This window comes from Mustela lutreola, chromosome 17 (genome assembly GCF_030435805.1).
Source record: "Mustela lutreola isolate mMusLut2 chromosome 17, mMusLut2.pri, whole genome shotgun sequence".
NCBI lineage: Eukaryota > Metazoa > Chordata > Mammalia > Carnivora > Mustelidae > Mustela > Mustela lutreola.
The window spans coordinates 919,876-932,966 of NC_081306.1; the positions used below are offsets into that span (position 1 = coordinate 919,876).

The window sequence follows — 13,091 nt, forward strand, 5'->3', positions numbered from 1 at the left end:
ACTTGTGTAGAGCCTTGAGAAGATTCAAGCCATGCATATTTAACTTGTGCAAATCCAGCTGTACATGCTTGGGGAAGAAATCAGAATCAGAAAAATAAGTGTCATGGCCCAGGAATTCCTTCCTGCTCTTTGACTCAAGTTTTGTGTATGCCCAGGGGCAGCATGAGAAGGAAAGATACAATTCTCTTGTTTCCCAAATCATTTTCAGGTTCTCTGGCCACTTTAATGTGTAAAGACAGGTATTTCTATTTTTAAAATTGTTGTTACTATTATTACTATTATTATTATTTTAAGTAGGCTCCTTGCCCAGCATGGAGCCCAGAGTGGGGCTTGGAGACCTGAACTGAGATCAAGAGTCAGACACTTAACCTACAGAGCCACCCAGGTGCCCCATAGGTATTTTTAAAAAATATATAATATGGGCTCCTGGGAGTTGTAGTTTAGTCCACTGGCACTGCTGTGGCTCGATGCTGGCCTCTGTCTGTGGCATGTGCCACCGTAGGACTCAAGAACAGCCCATGGACGAATCCTATGAAGAGGTGGAGATTAGGGTCATACGGCAGGCGTGGCCGTGTTTGGATTTCCAACAGCCACTCTGCGGGACTCTCATGGAAGGTAGGCCCAGAGTGTAGCATTTCTCAGTGACCGTGATGACAGAAGCCCAATGCAAATATGATCACTCTGAGGCCATGGGATCCTCCAGCTGGGATTTCTAGAATTCCTTTGAAGGGAGAAACTGGAACAAAAATCCCCAGATTCTAAGACACCACAGGAAGATTCACCTGGAGACAGAGGGTCTATGAGTGTCGGGAACATGCAAAATCCTTCAGGGCAAAAAGGCAGTCTAACCTTGCACTAGTCCGAAGTCTTTTGAGTGTATCTGTTGGGGAAACAGCTTCGGGGCCAAGGGCAATCTTGTTACATATCAGCAAATACACACAGGAGAGAAGCCAATCAGTGCAAGGAGTGCTAGAAAAACTCTAGTCAATGGGGTAGTCTGGCCATTAGTGAGAGAACCCACACTGGACAGAAACCCTATGAGTAGGCTATTTGTCAGAGAAGCTTCAGAAATCAAACCTTGCTGTTCATACAAGAGTCCATAGTGGTGAAAAGCCCTATAGATATGGCAAGTGTGGAAAAGCCTTCAGTCAGAAAGGAAGGTGAATTGGTCACATCAGAGTCCACACAGGCCTGAAACTCTATGCCTGTACGAAGCGTAAGGAGAGTTTCCACACCAGGGAGCATCTGTCTCCTGCAAGGCAAAATTCACACAAGAGAGACACCCCAGTTGTGTGTCCCATGTGGGAAAAGCTTCACTCAGAGAGGGAGTGTGGCTGTGCACCAGAGAAGCTACTCAAAAGAATCACCCTTCGATCACTTTCTTCAAAGGAGGTTCTCTTTATGAATTAAAAGTACAGAATCCTCAGATCAAGCAACCTATCCAATTCTACAGAATGAATGGAGACTCTTTCAGAAAGACCATCACTGAGTTGGGCAAACTGATTTTTCTCCTTTCCCCAAACGGGTATGAAAAGTAAATGTCTTGTTTATAATCATTAACCCCCCAAAAATCAAATAAAATATACAATATGGCCCTTCAGCACAATCCAACTGCATTCATCCAGGTCTCAATTAAAACACAGCCACCTGGTCTACCTCCGGGGAGGAAGACCTTCTAGAGTAGATTTAGGAAATCAGGATATGCTAGCTTTCAATGAGGGACTCGAGTATATTGAATTTTATGAATTATTCAAGGAATTACTCAAGGAGAACATTCACTAGGAGAGATTTTTGTTCACCCAATGACTTCCAGAGCTGATCCCCAACTCATGAGACCCAACCATAGCTGTCATGTTCACGATCACTTTCCAAGTTCTCAGCACTAGATCCTCGTGAGGTTTGGCATTACTCCCTGTTCCAAAGGCTCATGATCTACCCCTGCGTCCTCCCAAGAATTGCCGTTGGGGATTTAGTTAGTATGAAGTAGATTCCTGGACTAGGGGAGCCTGGGAGACTCAGTCCGTTAAGCATCAGGTCATGATCCCTGGGTTCTGGGATTGAGTCCCGCAATTAGGCTCCCTGCTCAGCAGGGATCCTGCTTCTCCCCACCCCCGCTGCCTATCCCCCTGCTCATGCTTTCTCCTTTTCTTAAGTAAATAAATAAAATCCTTTTAAAAAATGAAAGAACCTGGACTAAAATTGCTCCACTTGAATTCCTACAATAGCCTGCCCCTTTCTAAGCCCATCTGTTGAGTTCCTATACTCTGCAACCTGAGGGGGCCAGTGCAACTGACACGTGGGCTGTGTCCCACAAATGGAGACTCACGCGACATAGTTGATGGCACTAAAGGTGTTGGTCAGTTGGCGCATGTGTTTTACTTTGCCCAGCAGAACATCAGGGTTCTTCGTCTTATCATAATCCAAGAAATTAAATTCTGTTTTGTGGTCCGTGGAAAACTGAACGGCAGCAAACTAGAAAAAGAAGGAAGAAATGAAATATCGCTTCCTATCCCTTCCTATTTGTCTGCTCCGATCTATTTCTTTTTTTTTTACTTTTTTAAAAGATTTATTTATTTATTTGACAGACAGAGATCACAAGTAGGCAGAGAGGCAGACAGAGAGAGAGAGAAGCAGGCTGCCTGCTGAGCAGACAGCCTGATAGGGGGCTCGATCCCAGGACCCGGAGATCACGACCTGAGCCAAAGGCAGAGGCTTTAACCCACTGAGCCACCCAGGCGCCCCCCACTTTATTTTTAAGTAATCTCTAGCCCCAACATGGGCTCAAACTCATAACCCCTTGCCCTTCCAACTGTGCCAGCCAGGGGCCCCTTCTAGTCAATTTCGTATCTGGGACCTGGTAACCCAGCCCCACATTCCTGCCTCAGAGCATTTTTTTTTTTTTTGAAAATGAAGTAATATATACACAAACACAGAAATAAAATTAACTAAACCCCTGATCCCTTATGTAGTGCCATCTGCTAAACGCCTATCCTCTGGGGATGGTTCTGCTGAGGGACCCCGCTAAGCTGGACCCAGCTGGTTGGGCCACACACGCCACTCAGCGGAGGCTAGCCCGGTGAGAATCTATTCTCCAGGAGTTTGAAATTTGCAAAGGGAGGGGTTGGTGGAGAGGACGAGAAAACCCTCCTGAAAATTTAACTTGCGAGCTTAGGCGCTTTCCACAGGCCCATGTGATCCAAAGAAGCTGAGGGGGTCCGTGTGTGGCGAGAGAGGAGGGGGAAGCAAAAGCCAGAACGAAACAGAAATGAGAACTAACGAGAATCCCAGACACTTTCCACTTCCTAGTTTCTTGTCTCTTCCAGAAGTCCAGTCCAACTACGCCTTTAGGTTCTGAAGACACCTCATAGTGAATTTTTTCTTTTATGCCTTAAGTTAGCTCAAGCAGGCATCTCTTGCCTATGATCAGAACTAATTAATCTATTTACCTGGTAGGAAGAGTTGCTGAGTTTCTTCATCACATCCTTCATGAAGTCCACAATTTTCTGAAATTCATCTGTCTGCAAGCTCATTGAGCCGTCAAACAGGAACACCAAGTCCACGTTGCCCTTTATACATTCTAGAGAGGCCAGACACAAAGGGACACGCTGAAGTGTCTCCATGGGTTGGCGGGTCCATGCTGTTTCCATTATACGGGCAGCTACGTGGGAGAGATTTTTACTCACTGAATCCCCAGCTCCTTACCCTGATAACCAGGGCGCCCTTGCAGCACAGGACCCTTCAGATTCTGGTGGAAAATGTAACACAAGCCACTTAGGTAGACATTCTGGTCGCACATCCGAGATAGCCCAGGATCACATGCCTGAAGGAAGCACAAGTTCAAACAAAGGGCTGGGGTGGGTCTTCCTCTGTGTCTTCTGGGCCCCCTCAGCCAAGAACAACAACCTGCAGAGTCACCACCCCCTGACCTCACTCCCTACAACCAACCGGTGACCAAGGCAAGGTAATTCTGCCTCCAGGTCTTAGAGCTGCCTCTCCAGCCCTACTACCACAGCTGAGTGCCAGGGGAGGCTCACTGCCTATAGGATAGAGTCTAAGCTCCTGAGCTGGGCATTCATACTGTTTACAGTTGGACCCTCTCCTACATGTCCAGGCCTATCCCCTTCCATTCCCAATCACATCTTGTTTTTAAGGCAAATCACCCACTATTTCCAGAATATACAATATTATTTCTTTCATTTATGACGATCTTTCCTGCCAGACTGCAATTTCTCGAAAGTCCGGGCTCATGTTATCTTTATCACTCGCTTGTCTGACCCTGTTGGAGCCTAGCACGTTGGCTGGCATGTAAAAGTAGCTAAGTAAACAAGCGTCAGTCGATGCTAGCTACATGCTTCACTTAGCCAGCCGTCTGTCTCTCATCCACCTCTGTCAGGAGACGCTGCTGGGGTGAACGGTCAAGACCAGTGGGCTTGGAACCAAAGGGGAATTTGATTCTCATCCTGGCTCTACCTCTTTAAAACCATGTGACCTTGGTCAAGCCTCTTAAGCCCTTGGGTCTCATTTCCTGGTGTGTAAAATGTGTATAAGGATCCCTGATCCTTCCCGAGTGACTGAAGGTTAAAAAAGAGAACTTTAGGCATTTGCGCATCACTTCCCAATTTCTGGGCATGTGATGCAGACTAGTATTTATTTAATGCTTTATTTACTTCAAAATTTTTTAAAATTTAAATCGTAGCCTCGTCTCAAGAAATCTGATCCAAGACATCATTTATTTGATGTGTCGTATATTTTTCCCAACAAACTATTAAATAAAAATATAATTATAAAACGTGAAAAGTCTGTGTACCACCAAAATTCATCTCTGTATGTCAATGGCCACAGTTCATATTTGGAAAAAGAGCGACATATGTAAGGTCTCAAAAATAGCTGGCTCACACTTGGGTTTTTAATAAACGTGGATTGAATCGGAATCTCTCGGATGCCTGTAATCTTCTATAGGATCTTTACTCAACTTTCCCTTCCTTCTTTTCCATCTGTCTTTCTTAGCATTGACTGATACCACACTACCCAAGATTCTTACCAAAAGCTTTCCGCTTGTGAAGTCTGTCGCCAAGGTCATTCCCAAGTACTTGGAGGTATAACTGGAACCTGTAGGCAGCGGGAGGTGGGTCTGGAGGAGCTTAGGTAATCCAGGTGTGGTGGGATCAGCCTCAGCTTCACTGGGACACCATTCCTCCCAGGCCCCTGACCAGTTACTCACCACTCAGGCTTACTGGTAGGCAGTGGCCAGAGTCTGGATGGCACTGATAGAGGTTTCCTGTGCTGTTCCCCTCACCTGGAGCTCCCACGACAAGCCTGATGAGAAATCTCACCGGTGAGATGGGAATCGCCCCGTCCTCACCCACCCACTCCTACCCATTAGGGGATTCAGATCCACAAATATCTCGGAACATTGCAGCGAGTCCCTTTCAGGGAGGCTCCTCAGCCCCTACCTCTTCCCTATCGAATACATCAAACTTCTAGAAAGGTAAGAATCTTTTTCATTCATAGTCTAGAAAAACAGGACCAGAGACTGATGTGCCAGAAGGTCAAATTATGAGTTCATTCAATGAGTCATCAATTCAAAAGTCATTTATGGGGGAGCGCCCGGGTGGTTTAGCCCGTTAAGTGGTTAAGCATTTGCCTTCAGCTCAGGACATGGTCCCAGGGTCCTGGGTTAAGCCCTGCGTTGGGCTCCCTGCTCACTGGGGAGCCTGCTTCTCCCTTTCCCTCGGCCCTTCCTCTCTGCCAGTGATCTCACTGTCTCTCTCAAATAAATAAATAAAATGTTTCTAAAAAATCATTTATGTCATACTGACTACTTGCTAGGCTGGGGCATGTACTAGGGATGAGGGAGAAAAAGAAAGACCCAAAATCCCCACCATCAAGGCGCTCTCTGTCTAGTCAGAGCCCCCATGGGGAATCTGGAAGGGTTGCGAAGCCTTTTAGGGGCCGTGATAGCTCCCCTTGTGTCAGGCACCTGTGTGGGGACTTAACGCAGACGGTCCTGTTCTTGTCTGGGAGGCCTCGCTGCTGTTGCCGAGAGATCCCACCGTGGCTCTTCCACCCAGGAAGACCCTGGGCCCTCCCAGTTCCCCGGATCTGGCCCACCTCGGGTGCTGGTGTCCTGGTGGCCCGTCCTGGCTCTGCGGGGCCAGGGAGGGCCTGGGGCCACAGCTCACCCGTCTCCAGCCTGCAGGACGCGGTACCCGAAATGCCTCCCGGCGCGTGGGAAGGAGAAGTTTTGCACGTGCCGCACTTCCAGATTGTAGCCGGAGGCCCTGGCTGAGGGGGACCAGGGGGTGCGGTCACCGCTTCCGGCCGGCCAGTCCCCCTGCACGTGCCCCCAGAGCCGCCAGTGCGGTCGGCCCCGTGGCCACGTGTCCCCAGGGGGCGGCCGACCCGGGAAGACCTGGCTTCTTCCTCCGGGCGCGCCAGCCATGAGCTCTGCACCTTCCCCCTTGGGCTTCCGCTTTCAGGAACTTGACTCGGGGGAGACATCTGGGAGCAGCGACGCCTTCACCACCCAGAGCCCGCTCGGCCTCCCAGCCAAGAAGGAAGGACAAGGAGGCGGAGGTCCGTGGGACAGAGGCCGCGGGAAGGGGCCGCTCAGGCGATGGGGTTGCCCCTGGCAGGGCGCATCTCCCCACACACCCACTTCTCCTTTGGGCCTGAGACCCGAGACACTGGCCTCAGGCTTCTGCCGCAGACTCGTGGTTTCAGGATCCCCGATCTCCGTGGAGCTGCTTCTCATCTAATGCTCCCTGCTGCCCGCGCCACCCCGCACCGCTCTGCCTTCCGTCAGCTCTCAGACTCCCTGATCCTGTCACCCCCGACCTGAAGCAGCCCCAGCATCGTCCACAGGTCCCCAACTGTCCCTTTGGGCTCCACTGTCCTTCCAGGCATCGGGCTTCCTTCCGCAGCATCCTGGATGGCAGAGCAGCCGCCCGGCCGTTTGTTCCATCAAACAGACCGAGGCGCAGAAAGTGGAAAGGGCTGTGATGGTGGCCCGTGGCCGCGGCTCCGGCGGGACCAGACCCCAGCCACGGCTGCAGGTACCCATTAGCCACTTGCCTCCCTTTAAGACAGCGCTCCGCTTCTCTGTTGCCCCCTGTGTCTCCCTCTCTGCCTCCGCCCAGAACGTGCCTCAACTTTGGACTCTGGACTTTCTTTCCTTTCCCTGTTCCCTCCAAGATGCCTGAGCCTCACCGTCACCTACGGCCCGTCCCCCACGGCAGCTGCTCGTTTAGTCCAGTTCCACAAAGCCCTGCTGTCTCTGGCCACACATCCATGTCCCTTCCCTTCCCGGGCCCCTTCCCCTTGCCTACCAAAGAGAAAAAGCCCACACAGCAGTAGCCTCATGACGGTGACGCAGGAGTTCATCTTTCCAGCGGCTGGAGGGACCTAATCCAACACTCTGGTTTCTGAGAGTCCTGGGGATTTGCTGGCAACCCAGACAGCGTGAAACAAGGAAATGATGATGCCCAGGGCCTCTTACAGTGGGACTTTCTCACACAGGCGACAGGCTGGTGACACTGGGTGGGGGTGAGCCTGCAGGGGTTGTGAAACCACAGGGGTTGAGAGGAAGTATAAGCAGGTTAGAGACACTTCCTGTGCCCGCCTGAGCTTTCACAGCATCCAGGAGCAGACAACCAGTAGGCAGACATCTGCTTGCCCTGCCCAGGAGCTGCGGATCCCTGGTCTTTCACTAACACGCAAACCGAAGACTCTATAAAGCTCAGCAGAAGACTCGCCGAAGAAGCCGTGGTACAATCATAAATGAATGCCACACACACACACACAAAGTGGGGGGGTCGCCTGGGGGGGCTCAGTAGGTTAAAGCCTCTGCCTTCGGCTCAGGTCATGATCCCAGGGTCCTGGGATCGAGCCCCGCATCAGGCTCTCAGCTGAGCGGGGAGCCTGCTTCCTCCTCTCTCTCTCTCTGCCTGCCTCTCTGCCTGCTTGTGATCTTTCTCTGTGTGTCAAATAAATAAATAAAGTCTTTAAAAAAATGAGAGCGAAAGGAAGAAATAATATATCAGGTAGGAAAAGGGAAGAAAGACCTTCTTTTCTCTTGACATTGCCGGATGCCCATAATGCACCGACGAGAAAAAGAGCAAGTTACAGATGGCGTATTTAGTAACTTACTTCTATTCGAAAAACAGAAAAAGAATATCCACAGAACAGGAGAAAATATTGGCAAATCCTGTATCTGCTATGGATATACACAGAACGCTCATAACTCAACAGTAAAAAGATAAATGATCCAGCGTTTCAAATGGGCAAAGAATTTAAATACACATTTCCCCGAGGATGATATATAAGATTTTATTTTATTTATTTTAGAGAGCGAGCGAGCCCGCAAGTTGGGGGAGGGGCTGAGGGACAAGCAGACTCTCAACTGAGTGCGGAGCCTGACACGGGGCTCAGCTCTGGGCTCCTCCATCCCAGGGACACGGAGATCATGACCTGAGCCAAAACCAAGAGTCAGATGCTTAGCAGACTGAGCCACCCAGGTGCCCCTGGGTGACGATAGGTAAACAGGATGATAAGACAAATAGCAAGTCACAGAAAAGATGTTCAGTATCATCAGTCCTTAGGGAAATGCAAATCAAAACCAAAATAAGATACCACACGGCTAGAATAAGAAAGAAAGAAAAGAACACAGATCGATGAGGGTGTAGAGAAATTGGAGCCCCTGTACTTTGCCGGACGGATGTAAAATGGTGCTGCTGCTGTGGGAAACAGTCTGACAGTTTCTCAAAAGAAGTTAAACATAGAGTTACTACACAACCTAGCAATTCTAAAAGAATGGAAAATGGACGTTCATACAAAAATGGACGTTCATACAAAACGTTCATACAAAAATGTATCCAATACTCATAGCAGCCTTATTCCTATTAGCCCCAAACTGGAAACAATGCAAATGTCTATCAACCGATGAACAGATCAAGAAAATGGACTCTATCCACACGATGGATTATTGTTCAACCATAAAAAGGAATGAAGCACTGATTCATGCCTTAAAGGGGACAAACCTTGAAAACCTTACACTAAGCACATACTGTGTGATTCCATTTAAGTGAAATGTCCAGAATGGGTAGATCTACAGAGATAAAAAATAGATGAATGGAGGGGCAACTGGGTGGCTCAGTGTGTTAAAGCCTCTGCCTTCGGCTCAGGTCGTGATCCCAGGGTCCTGGGATCGAGCCCCGCATCGGGCTCTCTGCTCAGCGAGAAGCCTCCTCCCCGTCTCTCTCTGCCTGCCTCTCTGCCTACTTGTGATCTCTGTCTGTCAAATAAATAAAATCTTGAAAAAAAATAGATTAATGGTTGCCAGGATGGGTGGGGGGAGTGGGGAATGAGGAGTGGCTGCTAATAGGATGACTTGTATCTAGAATACACAAAGAACTCTCGTAACTCAATAGGTAAAGGTTCCTTCTTGGGGTGGTGAAATGTTCTGTAATTAGTGGTGATGATTGTGCAACTTTATGAATATATTAAAAACCACTGAATGGGGCGCCTGGCTGGCTCAGTCGGAAGAGCATTTGACTCTTGATCTTGGGGTTGTGATTTTGAGCTCCATGTGGGGGGGTAGAGATTACTTGAAATTTTAAAAAAAATCCTTAAAAACCACTGACTTGTACACTTATTTTTAAATGGCAAAGTTTTGGGCACCTGGGTGGCTCAGTCAGTTGAGCGGCTGCCTTCAGCTCAGGTCATGATCTCAGGGTCCTGGGATTGAGCCCCACATCAGGCTCTCCGCTCAGTGCTGAGTCCGCTTCTTCCTCTGCCTCTGTGATCTCTCTTGATTTCGCTCTCTCTAATAAATAAATAAATAAAATCTTTAAAATGGCAAAGTTTATGGTAGGTGAATTCTATCTTAAGGGGCGTCTGGGTGGTGCAGAGGGTTAAAGCCTCTGCCTTCGACCCAGGTCATGATCTCAGGGTCCTGGGATCAAGCCCCGCATCAGGCTCTGTGCTCAGCGGGAAGCCTGCTTCCTCCTCTCTCTGCTGCCTCTCTGCCTGCTTGTGATCTCTGTCTGTCAAATAAATAAATAAAATCTTAAAAAAAAAAAGAGAGAGAGAGAGAGAGAGAGAGAGAAAATCAAAAAGGAAGTGGCTCAGTCCCTTAGGCATCCGAAGCTTGGTCAGGGCTCGGGTCTTGATCTCAAGGTTGTGAGTTCAAGCCCCACAATGGCCTCCACACTGGGTGTGGAACCTACTTAAAAAAACGAAAGAAAAAAAAAGAAAAGAAAAATAGGAGTCGAAACTGTGTGTGTGTGTGTGTGTGCGCCTGTGTGTGTAAAATCCGAAAGGACACACAACCAAACTCCGAACAGTGGTTATTTCTAAAAGAATAAGGTTTTCATGTTTCTGTATTGCCTGAATTTTTTTTTAACAATGAGGATGTATAACTTACGTAAGTTTAGAAAATAAATATAATTAAAAACACAACAGAATAGAGGAACTTGTATTTGTTTCTGGGAAAGTGGGAACCCCTTCAGATTCTCCCTGTGTTGTGAGGAAGTCCTGTTTAGCTCGCAAGGCCCCTTCTAGTGTCATGGTCCGTGGGCTGATTTTGCAGACACATTATCTCTCATCTGCTGGTAGGTGGCTGCAGTGTGAGAAGTTGCATCCTGATACTTAGATAATATCAGGTAGTCTTTTTCAAATTCAGCTAAAATCAGATAATTCAGGCTGGCTGCTTTGATCCTCTGTATGACAGTTACGGTTTGTATCTAATCAAATTCTTTTGTGTCCTTCTGAAACTACAAAAAAAGAATACACATTTAAAAATTCAGACACAGGGGTGCCTGGGTGGCTCAGTGGGTTAAAGCCTCTGCCCTCAGCTCAGGTCGTGATCCCAGGGTCCTGGGATTGAGCCCCATGTCAGGCTCTCTGCTCAGTGGGGAACCTGCTTCCTCCTCTCTCTCTCTCTGCCTACCTCTTTGCCTGCTTGTGATCTCTGTCAAATCAATAAATAAAATCTTTTTTTTTTTTTTTTTAAAGATTTTATTTATTTATCAGAGAGAGAGAGAGGGGGAGAGAGCAAACACAGGCAGACAGAATGGCAGGCAGAGGCAGAGGGAGAAGCAGGCTCCCTGCTGAGCAAGGAGCCCGATGTGGGACTCGATCCCAGGACGCTGGGATCATGACCTGAGCCGAAGGCAGCTGCTTAACCAACTGAGCCACCCAGGCGTCCCAATAAATAAAATCTTTTAAAAAATAATTTAGACACCACAGGAATGTGTAAAGTAAAAGGATGAACACTCTCTTTTAATATCCACCCCCCCACACGCATACCCTAAATCTCAAAAATAACCACCGGCAACAATTTGGAGCTGTACCTTCTTCGTGACAGAAAAAAAATTGTTAGTTCTAGTAATCAACCATACAGGTTGAACCTGTTTGGAGAAACTGTTAATTATCTCACCACAGAACATCCAACTAGAATTAATAGTCAAATTGGCCCCTTCCAGAGTGAAGGTTTTCCTTTGGACTGTCTTCAAAATTTAAATTCTTTTTTTTTTATGGTTTTATTTATTTATTTGACAGACAGAGATTACAAGTAGGCAGAGAGGCAGGCAGAGAGAGAGGAGGAAGCAGGCTCCCCACTGAACAGAAAGCCCGACGCGGGGCTCGATCCCAGGACCCTGAGATCATGACCTGAGCCGAAGGCAGCGGCTTAACCCACTGAGCCACCCAGGCACCCCTTAAATTCTTTTTTTAAAAAGATTTTTATTGGGTGGAGTTATGGACATTGGGGAGGGTATGTGCTTTGGTGAGTGCTGTGAAGTGTGTAAACCTGGCAATTCACAGACCTGTACCCCTGGGGATAAAAATATATGTTTATAAAAATAAAAAATTAAAAAAAAGATTTTTATTTATTTATTGGACAGAGAGAGAGATTACAAGTCGGCAGAGAGACAGGCGGGATGGGTGGGAGCAGGCTCCCTGGTGAGCAGAGCCTGGAGCAGGACTCGATTCCAGGACCCTGAGAGAGATTATGACCTGAGCCAAAGGCAGAGGCTTAACCTGCTGAGCCACCCAGGCATCCCAAAATTTAAATTCTTAAATTAGGGTGTAAGTGTATAGAATCTTCAGATGTATCAGTCATAACACCTGGAATAGAAGGAATTCGGGGGGGCGCCTGGGTGGTTCAGTGGGTTAAAGCCTCTGCCTTCAGCTCAGGTTGTGATTTCAGGGTCCTGGGATCGAGGCCCACATCAGGCTCTCTGGGAGCCTGCTTTCCCCTCTCTCTCTGCCTGCCTCTCTGCCTACTTGTGATCTCTGTCAAATAAATAAAAAGAAATCTTTTAAAAATATAAAAAATATTTTTTTTAAAAAAAAAAGGAATGCAGGAAATGATCTCAAGGTCACCACTGCTTGGGTTGTAGCTTAGCTTATGCTTCAGTAGGCAAACGCGCTCATTTACATATTTATCAGATTCTGGTTTTCAGCTTAAAAGAACAGAAGAATGGTTTTTTTCCCCTTCTCCTTGAGGACTGTAAGGTTGAGGAAGCTATAAAAGTGTAAGGAGGCCCCCAAGGATTCTAGGGTGTCATGGCTCCAGGTTGGAGAGAGAAGGTGACATCGCTGAGGAGCCGGGGTGCAGAGATCTCAGGCTGGGGCCCGGTGGGGAAGTGCTGAGGCAAGATTTTCCTTACACACACACACACACACACACACACACACACACACTTCATTAGTCCTGGGCCCTCATCAACCGTCACTTCTCCGAGGACCCACTCAGGTTCTCTAGTCCGTGTGTTCAAATCCCCACCAGTTCCCATAGGAACAATTTACAACCACGACAGCTCTTTCTTCCTTCACTCTCCTGCCTCTAGAGAAGGTTCTACCTCCTGGGGAATTCCAAATTAACCTCAAGAAACCTGAGCATGTCTCTCTTAGGCTTTCAAAACTCAGAGGAGTGCCCCTTTTGCATACACAAGATCACGTCCAAGTTTATCGGCATGGCTTTCAAGGGCCTCACTGTCTCTCTGGACTCTGTGCTCTAACTTAGCTAGCCAATGACTCATCAGGGTTTAAACAGACCAAGTATCTAGAGAGGATTCTATGAAACTCAG

General features: G+C 47.9%; 1 protein-coding gene across 3 annotated transcripts in view; it reads right to left on the reverse strand.

Annotated features, from left to right (window-relative positions):
- The window catches only part of ITGAL (integrin subunit alpha L), a 38,495-nt gene extending 30,964 nt beyond the window's left edge, over window positions 1–7,531 (reverse strand). For 2 of the 3 annotated variants that reach the window (XM_059154240.1, XM_059154239.1), the window contains exons 1-7: window positions 7,329–7,526; window positions 6,183–6,285; window positions 5,222–5,316; window positions 5,042–5,109; window positions 3,703–3,820; window positions 3,447–3,577; window positions 2,327–2,472 (exon numbers count right to left, since the gene is read on the reverse strand). In XM_059154240.1, coding sequence (XP_059010223.1) covers window positions 2,327–2,472; window positions 3,447–3,577; window positions 3,703–3,820; window positions 5,042–5,109; window positions 5,222–5,316; window positions 6,183–6,285; window positions 7,329–7,383 — 716 coding nt within the window. In that variant the 5' untranslated portion in view covers window positions 7,384–7,526. Of the gene's footprint in view, window positions 1–2,326; window positions 2,473–3,446; window positions 3,578–3,702; window positions 3,821–5,041; window positions 5,110–5,221; window positions 5,317–6,182; window positions 6,286–7,328 lie in introns of all 3 variants that reach the window. The other variant, XM_059154241.1, reaches the window with a different exon arrangement.
- Between the last annotated feature and the right edge of the window lie 5,560 nt (window positions 7,532–13,091).